The following is a 16457-nucleotide window of genomic DNA, read 5'->3' as shown; positions in this document are numbered from 1 at the left end:
AACTGTTATTAGTTCTGATCTAATTTTTTTCACCAATTCTGGAAAAGGTTTCTTGATTAATTACTGATTAAATTAATTAATTTTAATCAGAAATCCATTTAAATGATTCTTTAATTATTATTTTTTTCGGTACTTTTGAAATTATTGTCCTTCTCAGTACATCTCGAAATCCTTTCTTGCAATAATTATACAATTATTCTTTTATTTCGCTTGTGAAAGAATTTCTATCAGAAATTACGAAATTGTTTCTCTGATAGATTTATATATAAATTATTTTCCCCCCTTATTCTTAAATTATTTGTTTGAAAAACTCAAAAGTTATTTCCTTCAGCAATGTTGAATTTTTATCAGTTCTGGAAAATTATTTCTCTCATCAACACCGAAATTATTTCCTTCATTGATTTTAGAATTAATCGTTTTTCCATGTTTTAAACAATTTTCTGAAAATGATCAAGAAGTGTCTGTCACTTGCAATTTTTTCGCTGGGCAGCGGACACTATCGTCCAAATTTAATGTCGAATGGCTTTTGATTATTTTTCATGAACATGAAACAGTAGTTTGACGTTTATCCTCGGGTGCCAATGTAAACTTGACGTGCATCATGGACACTGGTGAGTGGGAAACCCCGTTTTAGTTGAACCGCAAAAGCTGTGTTTGCACCTGGCCACAAACTACTCAAGTCCGTCCTTGATCGTGAGATAAATTTTCGTGCCAATCGAAACCTCTATCAAACCTTCAAACCTCTTTCAAAGAGATCACTGAAAGAGGAAAAAAAAAAGAAAAAGAAGTCATCTAGAAATTATTTAAAAAGTGTAAATTTTTCTGAACTGATATAAAAAAAAAGTTTTGAAATGTTCCAAGCCTTAGTAGAAAAACTCATTCCCGAATTGCCCACCCCCTCAAAAAATCAAATTGCCCCCTTGTGTGCCTTTGTTAATCACCAGTCTAGACGTCTAGGGCGTAGACTCTAGGCACTCTAGGCAGGGCCGTCTTAAGAGTATCATGGGCCCCCGGACCAATTGATTTTTCTGAGGCCCTACCTAACAACTTCTCGAAAATTTCAACCAGATCTCATTTTTGTGAGGCCCCCGGGCCGTGCCCGGGTGGGCCCATGCCTTAAGACGACACTGACTCTAGGAATTTATGTTTTCAATCTTCATGTGCTTGTGAGAAAGAAATGAGCTGACTAAATCACAAAGCAACTCACCTCATACACTTTTTTTTTTTCCATTATGGCTCACGAACACGACTACATAATGTAATATACAGTGTAAAAGTGTAAAATGGAAAGATATATAGTTTTCCATCTTTCTTTAAATTCTCCTTCTGCTGATGTGAACGTTGTATGTCTCGGCCTTGGTCAGTTTACTCTGTACAATGCTCCTTATACATTAGTGTTTTCTGAAGGTTACTTGGAAAGTTTGGACGGTTTCTAGAACGAATTAAACGATTTCCTTAGAAACCTATGGGAAAAATTCCAAAATTCTACAATACACATGAAATCACCATCAGAATGCTTTTCTGTTTCTCATGTGTGTAATTCTTAAAAATCATAATAGTTGAATTTATTTACATGCTGAATCTAATTGTTTTTCTTATTCTAACATCTAAAAAAAAATTTTTTTTTTGATGCAACATGTAAAAACTGTTTTTAAATTGCACTCCTCTATTGCCATTTATTTGTTTTATATGTATCCAGTACTATATACATTCAGTTTTATCCGTTCAATATTACGTTTTCCGTACTAATTTTTACTTGACTCTTTGGTAATTTTTTTTTCTACATTTTTCTCATATTTTTTGAACTTGTATAATGATAATAATAAATTTGATTGATATTGAAATCGCGTTTCGGTTAACTAAGATTTCGGCTAACGAATATGGTTCCGGAACGAATTATCTTCGTTAGCCGAAGTATTGCGGTATTTTTTTTCCCACAGTGTTTGTTTCTAAAAAATTAGATAACTTCTCGATGGATTTCGAACGACGTAGATTCTTTGGTCATGGCCGAGATTATGTTGATAATTACATAAAAGACATTATTATTCAAGTTTTTTTTTTTTTGCTATACTGGCTGTCCTCAGAGTCTTAGAAAAGAAAAAGCCATCTCTCTCTCTCTTTCGCTTCCACAACCATAATTTTTTTTTAGATTTGTTACACGCTGGGAGTGTGTGTGTGAGTTTTGACGTCACATACGCAGCTGTGATTTCGCAAGCCAGCGGCGCAGCCTATCGAAAGATGGAAAAAGAACCTTGAAAAAAAAAATGACGAAGAAGAAGAGGAGTAGATAGAGGATATTCACAGCCAGTCATTCATAGCTGCTGGTTCGAGTCTGAATCAAATCTCTTCCGTTGCTGTACAAGGAAGACAACACTGTTTTTGTTTACCTGCCTTATCTGTGTGGTTACCATATTGATAGCACGTGGTCTCATCAAGGGGGGAGTGTGTGCGATAGAACCCATTAATATTATATAAAACAGCGTGAAAACGGCCTCTTCTGTTCAATTTGATCTGCTCGTGGAGTTCGAGAACCTATTCCACCAGCCAGCTCTAGAGAATACTTTGGTGATGTACGAGGACAAGAAGACGAACCGCTCGAGACCAGCGAGGGCTTCACCGCCTATCGGAACGGACTCCAAGAAGTCGTCCGGAGACAATAAGCTCTGCATCAGGGCTGATGTATTTGGACTTGGCGCTTTCGTGGGTGCTTCGGACCTTGTCGCGACGGTCGGCGATCTGGTTCAGATCGATAGAGTTCTATATACGGACTGGGTGTTGTACGTCGGTGATGGGAACGTCGTGCACGTCTGTGGACTCGATTCCGACTCGGATATACCGACTGATGACTATGCTACCGTCAAGCTGTCCAGTATATTAGATGTGGCCGGTTTCAGTGGCGTCAGAGTGAATAATAAGATCGTTGGGGCCAAGGAGAGGAACTTGGAGACTTTTTCTGTTGATCGAGTTGTGGAGAACGCTTATACGCAGCTGGATCAGGTCGTGCCGTTCAACATGTTGACGAGGAACAGCGAGCACTACGTCACTGAATGGAAGTATGGACATGGGTGGAGTGACCAGGTAAGTCGAGAGAAATCATCATTTTTTTTATTAATATCATTTGTGACATTGAAATGGTCATCAAAATTAACGTGGCTTATATGTGCACGCAGTGTGCACATCAAACACCTTGATACAATTAATTTTGCCCCTTAAATAGTTAATTATTAAGTAAAAGTGCTACTGCCTGTTACTAATACTGAGATGGACCTCTTATAATCTGATGGGGGGGGGGGGATTTCTGACGGATTGGTGCATGCTGGTGAGTTTTGTGTTTCAGAGGCACCGACATGAAGAAAACATTAATGTGGCTTAAAATCGTCATTCGTCTAGCATATACGGGCAAGCCCGTACGCAGGAAGTGGAATGGTACGTTGCATTGTATGTACGTAAAATTTGGAGGGGGAAAATGTGTTAAGAAGGGGCTCAAATAGCCTTGACCCCCCCCCCCCTTTTTGCCAGGTTCCGGTGTCTATGCTGTGTTTGCAATGGCGTGCCCCTTGAGCATTCATGATGTGAGAGTACGTGAGGACTGTTTGAAAAGCGGGACATTGAATTCAAACTTCGTAGCCATTCGGTACGTGCTTCAAACGGTCCTCACGTATTTGCAAAATCAATCAGCAGCGTAACTAAAACCTGGTGATAATAGTTAATATGAGACTTTCTAAGCATAATTTAAATTCGATGGCCATTAGTCTATTTGGCTTCCAAGTGGCTTACGTAGCAAATAAAATACCACAATAGCCCTAAAACGAAAGACATTAAACGGCCTAATGAGTAACGACATCGACGATTCCCCGAAATTATGTCGTTATAATTGAAGTGTCGTTACATCCAAGGTTGAGGTTGACATTTGCTAGACGTTTATAACAGGGGGTGCACGCAACCCCTCCGACCTGCGCGTCAAATGGCCCGTAGACGGTGTTCTGATAGAAAAGAGTCACTAGTAAAATACTGATCATATTTTAATCATAAAAATTAGGGAAATCGGGATTCCTTATGGGACATCGTCAATTATCATCAAAAAATTGTCAAAAGCAGCGATTCTCAACCAGTGCTCCGCGGCAACTCGAGGAAAATAAAATAAATCAGTAAATTTGATAGACAAATAAAAAAAAAGAGAGATCTACAGGGGTCCGCCATAAAAATTATATACCAAAAAGGCTCCTCGAGTCAAACAGGGCTCCGTCATAGAAATTATATACCGAAAAGGGCTGCCCGAGTCAAAAAAAGGTTGAGAACCGTTGGTGAAAAGTAAGTAAAGTTGCCAATTATAGCCAAAAAATTGTTAAAGTAAAATTGCCAATTATGGGCAAAAATATTGTCAATTATAGCCAAAAATTACCAACCAAGTTACCAAATATCGTTGAAATTGCTCAAAAATCACCAGTGGCGGAAAAATGGGGGGGGGGCGCTACTGAAAGTCACAATAGATTATATAATTAGCATCATATAATTCATAAGTTATGGAAATAATCTCGATCCTTGATTTCAGTCAATTATGAAAATTCGAGTAAGCTTCGTTAAAAATACGAGGAAAAACATGATGGCGAAAATTACGAGAATGCCCCCATAAATACAGGTCATATGGCCACCCTATGCATGTCAGTTCATGATCCGCGGACTGAACAGGTTCTGCACTCAAGCTTTAAAGTATGAAAAAATCAGATGCTATCAAATGACAGTGTTATAATTTCATTATGATTAGGAAGTGAGGAGGGCTAACCATATTTTATTGAGGGAAAAATACGGGACATAACCAAAAATATTGCCAATTGCGGAAGAAATTACCAATTATAGCTCATAAATTACACTTAGTGGAAAAGAAAGATAGTACAGATAAATGCGAGCCGATCTCCCCGTTAAAAATCCTCAAAACACACACGCGCGTGCACACACGCGTGCACACACACAGGCGTACTCAGAATTTTCTCGAGGGCGGATTCCAGATTTTTTTCCCTTCTAGGGAGTTACGTTTTTTCGTGAAAAATATCAATCCCTTGAGCCTACAATCTTGGCTCAAGGTGGGGGGGGGGGGGTTAGAACCCCAACCCCCCTCCCCTTCGTGGACGTCAATGCACACAGACCTACAACGGTACAAATATTCAATAACTACACCTCACTCAGACTAGAAATGTAGGTGAAAACCCAATTGCCATTGCAAGTCCACTGGTCACAAAAGTATGCAACAGGTACCACCAATCGCGGATCCAGAGGGAGCGATGGGGATTATCGCCCCTCCCAAGAGCGGAATGATATGGGATATCATTTTCCTACACATCATCCTGGATCCGTCTGCCTCCGCTCCATTCACAGCTGAAGATGTCTGCCTCGGCTTCATTAACAGCAAAAGATTTCTGCATTCGCTCCATTCGAAGCTGAAGATATCCGCCTCCACACTATTCGCAGCTGAAGATGCCTGCCACCGCTTTATTTGCAGCTGAAGATACCTGCTTACACTCCATTCGCAGCTGAAGACGTCTGCCTCGGTTTCATTAGCAGCCTCGGTTTCATCAGCAGCAGAAAGATATCTGCTTTCTCTCTGTTCGAAGCTGGAGATGCCTGCCTCGGATTTATTTGCCGTTGAAGATCCTTTCTCCATTCGCAGCTGAAGATGTTTGAATTTGCTCCATTCTAAGATGTCTGCCTGCACTGGCGCGGATCCAGACAAGGTTGATAGGACCGATCGCACCTCTCAAGAGAAAAATAATGTGTGAAAATTTGTCTGTCCCCTAGAATACGGGACTATCCAACTAACTTACACAATTCGGCCCTCCCGACACACCGTCCTGGATAGGACCTGGCTACCACTACAGAAATAAATCGTATTTGCTCGAATTATCTTTTTTTTTTTCAAACCGAGCACAACTCAGGTCTATTGCCTTAGGCAATTTACTACCTAGTGAGTTGTGCCGGAAGTGTAAGTGCGTGTAACTAACAGTCTGAGCGCGTATCTAGTGTTGTGTATGATTTTTCAGTGCTGCCATCTATATCTCAGAAGTGAAGTGAGTGATGTGTAGTGACTGAATATTTGTACTGTTTGTAGGACTGTTGCTCTCTGTGGCGAGACTTTTTAACGGGGAGATCGGCTCGCATTTGCGCCTCGAAGTTGGGAACCACAGGAAACCAACTTCAGCCGACCACCACTGTGGCGACGGTGGGGCTCGAACCCGGATCCCCGCGATGCGAGTCCGTCACTATGACCACTCGACCACCACAGCGGCGCTCGAATTATCTGGCCATCTCAGACCATTTTGGACTTCGTAACGGCATCGAGTGAGCCATTTCATAACATTCGATATAACATAAACACTCGAAGTGGCGACGCACTCGATTCAATGAGTCATCGTGTCATCCAATGTTTGTGTTTACAATAATACAATGTTTATCATATAAATATCTTTGAAAATGCGTGTATAAGTTGAGGGGGGGGGGAAACAAAGAAGGAAAACAACTCAGGAAATATAGCACAGTCATTATTTTGCTGCCGAAAAAGTACTGCAAGATAAAAAGAAATGTAATTTTATGCGTTGTAATGAGGTACGCATTGGTAGCAAAAATATTCAGACTCATCATTAGTTCGTCATCTTCAGTTCTGCCGACTCATCCATTTGGTATCATGAAGTTTTTGGGCAGGTGAAGAAAGCCTTCATTTGTTTTATAATCTCACGATTCATGACTACGGGTCTAACAACGTTAAATCGGATACCATAACCGTATCATTTATTGGGCACGCTCAGAAGCACCTCCAAACACCATTCCGACCACTTTCTGCGAATATAATCACAAAGTCTGAATTCACAAAGTATGTCGGATGTATGGAAAGTTCTTGAAAACTTGATGCCCAAGAAAGAATTAACGAAGCGATTTGTGTGGCTATACTAAAACGAGTGGATTTTCAGGGAAAAAAAGGTTCGGAAATCGGCCGGTAGAGGGTTTAAACATGCATTCATCTGGCAGAAATTCACATAGATTTCTCTAAAGGGCGGAATAACAAACATTTACATTTAAAACTAATATGAACTTAATCCATATATTTTCAAACTATTTTGTTCATTGACCCTCTGTCAGGTCTTGTTCCCCATAAGTTCGAGCCCTAAGCAGATACAGCTTCTTGGGAGCCTCTTATATATGCATGGCATTTTTTGAGGCTGAGGCGTACGCAGCAGAAAAAGGTGGGGGGGGGTGACCCATGATCCCTCAAGATGATAAAAAATTAAAAATATTTGTTAATATTTTTTTGTGGAAAAATAAAATATCGAAAGAAAGTGGAAATTTTGTCCCAGGAAAGTTGGACATTTGAGACCCTGGGCACGCGTGCCCGTTCGCTCATGCGAGAAGCTGCCCCCTGTGCTCAGAATATTTTTTCCTCATTCCCCTCTCGATGTTATCTCATAGGATAGATATTATATTGTACCCGTAACTATTATCGCCCCCCTCAGGTACGCCCCCTGGGAGCGGGCAACTGAACGCTGTCTGGCAACGTTGAACTCGCCTCAACATAAATTGATGTGCTTTCTTCACGTCGGCACATCTGTTGGGACCAAAGACATTTTAGCCATATGCAATATATGCAGCTGCACAGAGTCGTAAACTTTTCGATGACGCTGCGCAACGTGATTCCAAAAGCTGCGCATAAAAAAAGGTTTTGTTAGCGTAGTGGTAGTTTAGTGGCGTAGCGCTGTGTGGGTGTGGACCTAGCTTTAGCATTTCTCGGTCCAGAGATTTCTTCGGCGCTTCGTTAGTACAGTTCGTCCTATATGGCACCTCCCCCGCAATGAGGACGGTCTCCAGATGTTTGCCCCTTAGCAGTTTTTGCAAAGCTTATGAGTTCTCTGCTCGCTTATGGGGAAGAAACTGCTCATACCAGAAATATATGGTTTATCTCCCGTTTAATACAATACTTTTGGTGCAGACCAATACTCAACCCATGGCCCGCGGGGTCATATGGGGGTCCTCGGAGTTGTCTGATGTGTCTCGCGAGCTCAAACATAATTTTGTAAAAAGATTTAGTTCATGTTAATTTCAACAGCGTTTATTTACATTGCGGCTTCACTGTGAATGCCAGTTCCAGATCACTTAATTGGCCCACAGCTGTTTACAGATCACTCAAGCAATTCGTGGCATAGTGATCATAATCAACTCACTTAAGTGATCCACGACACTTTCACAGATCACCAAAGTGACCCGCGACACATATAAGGATCCCTAAAGTCACTCGTGGCACATATACAATTCACTTAAGTGTTCCACGAACATAATACAGATCATTCAAGTTCGGAATAAGATCGTATACATCGTCACCGCCGCACAGTCCCAGATCACTTAAGTGACCCGCAGTTCATTTGCAGGTCACTGACATTCTCCAAAAGGTTGAGCAGCCTTGGTGCTGCCTTAACTTTCCAGCATTTGCTCATATGTAATTCATTCGCAGAGATTTCACGCACTTCTGGCACACCTGGTACATGCTGATGAAAAACGCGTGCGAACACGTGTTTTCGAAATGGGTAATTGTTTTGCTGCCCCTAAAATATTCAGAAATACAATTTGGCTTTTTTCTTGAATAACGCACCTGCGCGAGCGTGAGATATCAATTATGCAGACAATGCACAGTGCAACCATCACGAAAGATATCGCGAATGCACGCATGATGATGTCGAGCAGCTGATGTCGTCGTTCTCGTTGTCGCAACAATAACATGTTGTTTTTCACTGGGAAAATTTTCAAAACGAGGAACACAATCGCAGCTCTAAAAATGAATATTCAAATTCTGTCATGTTGGCGGGAAGTTTATGCAATATAAAGATGTTTATGGCTTTGTTTTTCACTGCATGCATTCCACGTGTGGAATCATACATTTTTATAATGGTATGTTTCTCATTATTAAAGGCAATAGTGACCATGCACGTCATGCAGACGCTGTCCTCAGACCCATCATGTCTAATTTTCTTGACCACTCATTCAGTATTAGCCCGCTTATTCCCCTCCCCCTCCCAACCTTGAATACGTGAATACGCCTTTTTCTTATTTTGGTCACTCAAATGCTTGCATACTTTCTTGGTCACTCAAATGCTTGCATACTTTCTTGGTCACTCAAATGCTTGCATACTTTCTTGGTCACTCAAATGCTCACACATTCTCTAGGTTATTCACAGGCATGCTCACTGTTTTGAGCAATCACAGGCTTGCACACTCTCCAGGCCAGGAACGTACTTGCACACTCTACAGGCCAGGAACATACTTGCACACTCTCCAGGCCACTAACGTGCTTGTACACTTTCTAGGTCACTCATATGCTTGCACACTCTAGGTCACTCATGCTTGCACACTCTAGGTCACTCATATGCTTGCACACTCTAGGTCACTCATATGCTTGCACACTCTAGGTCAGTCTCTGTGTCACTCACTGGCCTGGTTCCTTGCTCTTGAGATCACTTTTTGATCACTCAGTCACTGTTTTACTCACTCATATGGTTGTAAACTCTCTAGGTAAACTTTTTGGTACCCTTGCTCTATACACTGACCCTTGCTCGCTAGGTAACTCTTTTGATCCCTCAACCGTATACCTTGCATACCGTTTTGGTTCCCTCACACGTTTGAACATTTTCCGGTACTTGTACTCTTTTTGTTCCCTAAACATTTTTGTACTCTGTTTTGGTTGCTCACATGCTTGCAAACTCTCTTGGTCACTCTTCTGGTAGCTCACTGACCTACCTGGTGTCTTGCTCTCGAAGCAGTAGCGGATTCATGATATTACTGCAGGACTATACAAATTTTGCCGCATTCCTCCCATTGTGCTGGTTTTCTTGATCACTCATTCTTCAAATTTGGCTCCTCCTCCGAACATGCCGCCCTGGGTTATAGCTCTCTGAGTCGCCCTCCTGTGAATACGCCTCTGATAATAAGATGCTTGTGGTTTTGCTTTTCCTTGCATGCCATGATATGAAATTATACATTGCGTGTGTATGTGTTTTAATAATGGTATTTTTTTTTCCTATCATTAAAGGCTATGGTGACCATGAACGTCATGCGGACGCTGTCCTCAGACTCATCCATCGGCCACAACGTTCTAGTCAACAGTCTGAACGAGGTCTTGAATTCACCCGGGTCACCGATGAGTCGTTCGCCACCCAGGTTCGGTTCTTCCGGATCGCCTCTGAGCCGTTCGCCACCGAAATTTACGAATGTCGTTGCTGAAGAGACTGCTAGCACGTGAAATCATCAGATTCACGTGTTGGTATTTTGTAAATACGTATACATAGTTACTTTGTAAATAGCGTTGCAATTTTTTTCCCGAGGCACATTGAATGTGCGACCCGTTCCTTTGATTTTGTTTTTACGTTTGTTTATACACGCGATGCGAACGATGTACAGTGTGTTTTGCTCCCTTTTTTGTGATGCTCATTATTATCATCCTCGTCATCCCGGCGTAATGATCTCATCATCCAAATGTAAAATTTTCTTGAATAAAGTTCTGGAGAAAAATAGTTTAATCGATCATCTTTTGCTTTTTTTTGTTTGAGGATTCGACGTTCAATTTTGTCATTATGTGCATTAGGCTTCATTTCTGTATGAGAAAATGTGCCATCTGCAGAAATCCTGCCGAATGTTGATATTACGTAAGCTGACCAGATTTCCATGGGAAAAATGAGGGGAAATCAATTTCAAATTGTAGTCAAAAAATGATGCCAAAAGCAATCGAAGTTATTGATTATTGCTTTTAAAATCACCGAAATATCCCCAATGGCGGGAAATGAAGCACTTCTGCAAATCACAATTGGGTTAAAATGAATTCTAAAAAAAAAAAATGAAACATGACGAACATGTGAGATAAATATTCATATTTACAGTGATACAGTCGATCCCGCTTATAACGTTTTCCCGCATACATCTTACTTTCGTGGTCTCAACTCTACTTAATTCTCATTAAGATTTCCCGTTTGAAGCGTTTTCCAGCTTACAACGTTTTTTCATAACTGTTTTTTGACAGATGTTATAAAAACGGAATCTACTGTAATTATCATTAAAAATAACTTGAATCCTTGATTTTAGTAAGGAAAAAAATATTCGTGGAAAACACGGGGAAAAAAAAACAAAACATAAACTCTTATAGATCAGTGGGGTCCCACGTCCCACAAGAGGGCAGTTCGATTTTTAAAGCAATTTGGAATGATTTTTTCTATTAAGGTTCGGAACTCCCACAATTTTTATATCGGTTCAAAAATTGCTACTTTTTAAACAATTTTTTCTTTTTTTTTCACAAGGGGTTTGACCAGGGGTCCTTAACGTTGCGTGTTCCCCGGACAATTTGTGCCAGTAAGATGAAGTAAACGGACCCCTTGCGCGAATGAAATGAAGAAAAATGAAGGCCACGCAAATCTTTTTTTACGTAATAATATTCTGTTTATAGCAATGTAAAAACAATAAGTTAATAATAGCATTCTTATCTTTGCTGACAGATCTCCTGGAGTCTCTCCTAGGACTCCTGGTTAAGAACTACTGCTTTGTGACTGAGTAAATGACCTGTTTGGCTCTCTCAAGGTGAATAAGAGTTGACTTTTGAATAACAAGAAGTCGAAGCGAAAATAAAAGCGGGGCCAGAGGTGTGTTAATAATTTTGGGGCCCTCTTAGCCCCGATCTTATATATTCTGTGGTCGAGGGGAATTTGTCATCCGAAAATTCATACATTATTACAAAATATACAAGAATGCTGAAAAATAATAATGATGAAAATAATAAAATAAAATAAATATGAGTATTATATATATAAGTATATATAGACGCAATATTAAACGTAAGTTAACAAAAATAATTGATAGAAATTTCAAAGCGAAGAAAATTTCAAATAGATGAAAGAAATAATTCCAAAAGCAATTAAAATTAGGACCTAATGAAATAAATTGTCTGAGAACGAATGATATTCTAAATGGATGAATGGAGAATAAGAAAAATAGTTGACAGAGGCAAATCTAGCACCCATGGAAATTCAGAATGAGTAAAAGAAATATAATTTCAGAATAAATTAAAATGCAGAATTAAAAACATGGGGCCCTCCCAAAACGCGGGTCCCAGTGCGACCGGATACAGAGGCGCATTTACGGTTTCTCCGCATGTAGGCGCTATACGAATTTTTCCACCGTTCTCTCATTGTATCCTAATTTTTTGACTTCTCTTTCCTCGAATTTGCCACTTTGTGCTATAACCCTCTTGTCATCCCCTTTTCTGCAGTCTCTAAGTCATTCTTTTGGTCACTCTTATGCTCACACACATTCTCTCTGTCACGCTTTTAGTCATTCACATGCTTGCACACTGTTTTGGTCACTCACAGGCTTGCACACATGCTCTAGGTCACTCTTTTGGTCACTCACTCACCAAATCCTTTGATGTCTGGGCAGAGGTGGATTTACTGAGGATTACGCAAATTTTGACGCCCTTCTGCCATTCTACTAACTTTCTTGGCCATCCATTCCTCAAATTTTCTGCCTCTCTGAACTTGCGCCCTGGGCGATAGCCCGCTAAAAGCAACCCCCCCCCCCATGTAAATATGCCATTGACCGCATCTGTCCATTACCTCCTAGAGACGTTCTATGTAGGAGGTTCTCTTCTAGGAGGTAATAATCTGTCAGACACCCGGAAAGAGCGGTTTTGGTTACAAGTAACGAGGGAAAGAGACAGAACCAGGATGGGGGGGGGGGGGTTGCAAAGCTCCGTTATGGCAAAGCAAAAAAGAATGCTTTTTACATTTAAAAAAAAACTTGGTTATGGAACTATGAAGTCTACCGCCGGAAGGGGGGGGGGCACCCCCTCCTGACAAAAGCTCTAGTTACGGCCCTGATGGCCTAAAAAGGTTGGAAACCACTGATACAGATGTTATAATAGCTCTCCGAGACCGTCCATCCCTTTGGAAAAGAGCGCAAAATCATCCTAAGATGGTCTTTCTGGGCAGTCAACGGTCATGCCTGATGTAGATGTTCTTTTCACGCAATCATCTATCGATAATCGAACATAATGAGCCCATTGATAAATTCGATTGCTACGTCGTAACGTGGCGCGACCTCCAATTTCTCCGAGTGTTGCTGTTTGTGTTTTTTCTATCATTCCTCGAAAACAAAGCGTGACGCATTACATTCGATTCAGACGAGTCATGAACTCATAATCATCGTTTACCAATCAGGAGTTGTGAGAGCTGGCGATGGTTGATCATCTCACGTCAAAATAGTATATACAATGATGAGAAAATCATGTATATAACAGGGCCCAAAAAATTGAATACACACTTTGAACCAGAATTGCAAATCTTCCAGCCCATGGGTCAAATGCGATCAGCCAAAGTTTCCTTCCCGATCGCGAAAGATGTTCCGGTAGAAAAGAATCAATATTCATTCAACATGATAAATACCTGAGCTGAGCATATATTTACTTCATAAAAATACGGAAAATCGTGAGCCATTGGGGATATTGCCAATCATCTCAAGAATTGTCGAATGCAATTAAAGTTACCAACTAGCGCAACAAAGCTATCAAATAGAAGTAAAGCTGCCAATTAAAGCCAAAAAAAACCTGTCAGAGGAAAGTAAAGTTGTCATTTAAAGCAAAAAAATTGTCAAAGGTATGTAAAATTTACCATTCACAGCCAAAAGAATAATTAAAGGCAAGTAGAGTCCGTCAATTACATGCAAAAAAAAAAAAAAAAAAAAACACAGACAAAGGCCAGGGCTGAATGAAGAGCGTCATGGGCCCCCGGGCCAAATTATTTTCCTGAGGCCCTACATGGTGAATTCTCGAAAATTTTAACCAGTTACCATTTTAGTGAGGTCAGCCCTGCTCTTCAGGCCCCCGGGCCATGTCCGAGTGGGCCCCATGCGTTAAGATAATTACAGTCAAAAGATACGCACAAAGGCCAAAGGCAAGTAAAGTTATCAATCACAGTCAAAAAAGTGTCAAAGGAATCTAGAATTAAAGTTTCCATACACATATATGCATTTCAAACCCCTGATTAACGGTCATCTCTCATTTACGCACAAATTTTTCTGTCCCGTCGATGTCCGCAAAAGAGAGATTTTATCTATATTTCTAAAAATTTTGATGATTCCATTCAGTTTTATAAATCGATGTACTTTTTGGAGAAGTATGATGTGAAAAGAGGTTCCCCCAAAATGGTTGGAACTCCCCTCCCCAAATTTATTATGATGGCCCTGATTAGGAACACAATAGTTCGGGGAAAGTAAGCGCCCCCTCCACCTCCACGTTAGAATTTAACTAAGAGGATCAATCTAGAATTAAAGTATTCGGTCGAATAACGGTCCGTGCTACATTTTTGCAATATCGCGTTTTTGACTGAATAACGTTCCATATATATATCTTCCGTTACGCGTTCCTAAAGTAAGTTCCTACAAGCATATGTAGTTGGTATGCACCTTCACAACAGTAGCAATCCCATGCAAAAAACGTGTTTCCCTTACTCAACGATGACTTTTATTGTGTCTCCTACAAATTTTTAAAAAACGACACAGACTGTTATTCGGTCTAAACACTTCAATTATAGATATGCCACTATAATTTGAATATTCCCACAAATACGAAATGCAATGGCCCTACAACAAACAAAATGTCCAACGACGTGGCTGGAAGAAGAAGATGCCCATAAAAATATGGATGTAGAATACAAATCTAAACTATATCAAAAATACAGCAACCCAATAAAAGTAGTAAAAAAGCCAATGTTATGATAAAATACTATAAATATACTGCCCAAAAAAAAAATTATCTTTGTCTCGGCCAGGTATGGATGGCTTCTCGATTTATCTCAATATGTTATGCTATTTCTTTTTAAACGTGTCAATTGTGTTAGAATTCACGACCCTCCCCCGAGGCAAGCTAGTCCATATATTCACAACTCTATTGGAGAAAAACTTCCTGAACCACAATCTCGAATTGTTACCCTTACCAATCGATACTGGTGTCTCCATGTCCAAGCAGTTGATTGACGGTCCATTTCATCCATCCCGTTGAAAATTTTAAACACTTCAATCATATCCTCCCGACATCTGCGTTCTTCCAATGTAAGCATTTTCAAAAAAATCAAGTTTGTCTTCATAGCTTAAGCCCCGTGTGCCATCAAGAGCACGCTTGGAGCTTCTCTGCTGCACCCCCTCGTCTATGTTCCCTCTGCAGGTATGGTCTCCAAAATCTGACGGCATACTCCAATCCAGGACGAAGTAAGCCCCGGGAAAGTGTAAGGATCAATTTAGGAGAACGCGAAGAGACAGACCTTTTTGAGAATGAAAACGAGCATTTTCTATTCGATTTTTTGACCACCGCTGAACAGTGTTCAGAAAACCCACGCCGCTCATCGATACAAGAATACCCAGATCGGTGATCCACACATTTTACTTATTCATTAAAATATAATAATGTCTTCGCGGGCCACATTTGGTCCGCGGGTTGAGCCGTATGTGTAATCTAAATATTTTCAAAGACATTGACGAATAAGGAAAGTGTTTACATTTTTTTGGGAACTTATACGTCCTTCGCCGAGACGAAGGCGAATGAACACGTGAGAATAAAAATGTAATCACGTTAATGGACGAGATAATCTCGTTTGGCAAAAATAAAAATAAACATGTTTATTTTCCTTGAAAAAAGAAATCAACGAAAGTGAATCATCCCACGCGGATGCCATTATTCGATTATCCGAACCGTCAACAAAACTCGGGACGGAGAAAGAAGACTTCCGTGAAGTTAAAACATCATTTTATTCCTTTCCAAATAGGATGTCATCGTTACCGTCACGATGACTCAAGTTGTGTGTGTGTGCGTGTCAAATATACGAGCAAAACGATGTTATCTGAAGCAAAAACAAAGGGATTCGCCAACGAGAATCATATCTGGTTATTTCATACGATTATGGAAAAGAAATGCAATTGTTTTTGATTATGAATGAAATATTTTGAATACTTTTGATCCCGGAACCCATTATATCCGTAACCTGTGGACTCTTTGCAATAGTTTCCAGTAACGCTCGACCCTGGGCCTCAAGTGCAGATGAATCATGATGAAAATGAGATTTGGTTAAAATCTTCGAGAGTAGGGATGTGTATTGGCAGGTAGGCATTTCTAGCTAGGTAAGGAGACCCTCAGAAAATTCAGACAAAATCCTCAAGATAGCCCTGTTGCAGAACACCAACTTTAATTATTGGCACCTTGTACATTTTGATGGGGGAAAAAAAAATATATATATATATATCCCAATTGAATACTCTCATACAAGTTGCATCGAAGAATTGCCATTTTATATAGTACTGACTCAAGTTTATGTATATGTGTCAGGTCACGTCCCCACACAATCTTTGGCGATGCCCTCTACAGTGAATTTATAACGTGAAAAAAAAAGACAAGA

General features: G+C 40.3%; 1 protein-coding gene across 1 annotated transcript; it reads left to right on the top strand.

The window, feature by feature from the left end:
* The first annotated feature begins 2296 nt into the window (after positions 1 to 2296).
* LOC149084404 (phospholipase A and acyltransferase 2-like) lies at positions 2297 to 10545 on the top strand. The gene is made up of 2 exons (XM_089234795.1): positions 2297 to 3078; positions 10064 to 10545. The coding sequence occupies exons 1-2, from the start codon at positions 2569 to 2571 to the stop codon at positions 10271 to 10273; spliced, it is 720 nt and encodes a 239-aa protein (XP_089090921.1). The 5' UTR covers positions 2297 to 2568; the 3' UTR covers positions 10274 to 10545.
* Positions 10546 to 16457: the final 5912 nt, after the last annotated feature.

This window comes from Pholcus phalangioides, unplaced genomic scaffold, assembly GCF_987345545.1.
Source record: "Pholcus phalangioides strain wild (caught in Gottingen) unplaced genomic scaffold, Ppha-v1.0 ptg000008l_1, whole genome shotgun sequence".
Taxonomy (NCBI): Eukaryota; Metazoa; Arthropoda; class Arachnida; order Araneae; family Pholcidae; genus Pholcus; species Pholcus phalangioides.
Note: the sequence above shows the minus strand (reverse complement) of the source record. Positions and strands in the feature narration are given on the sequence as shown.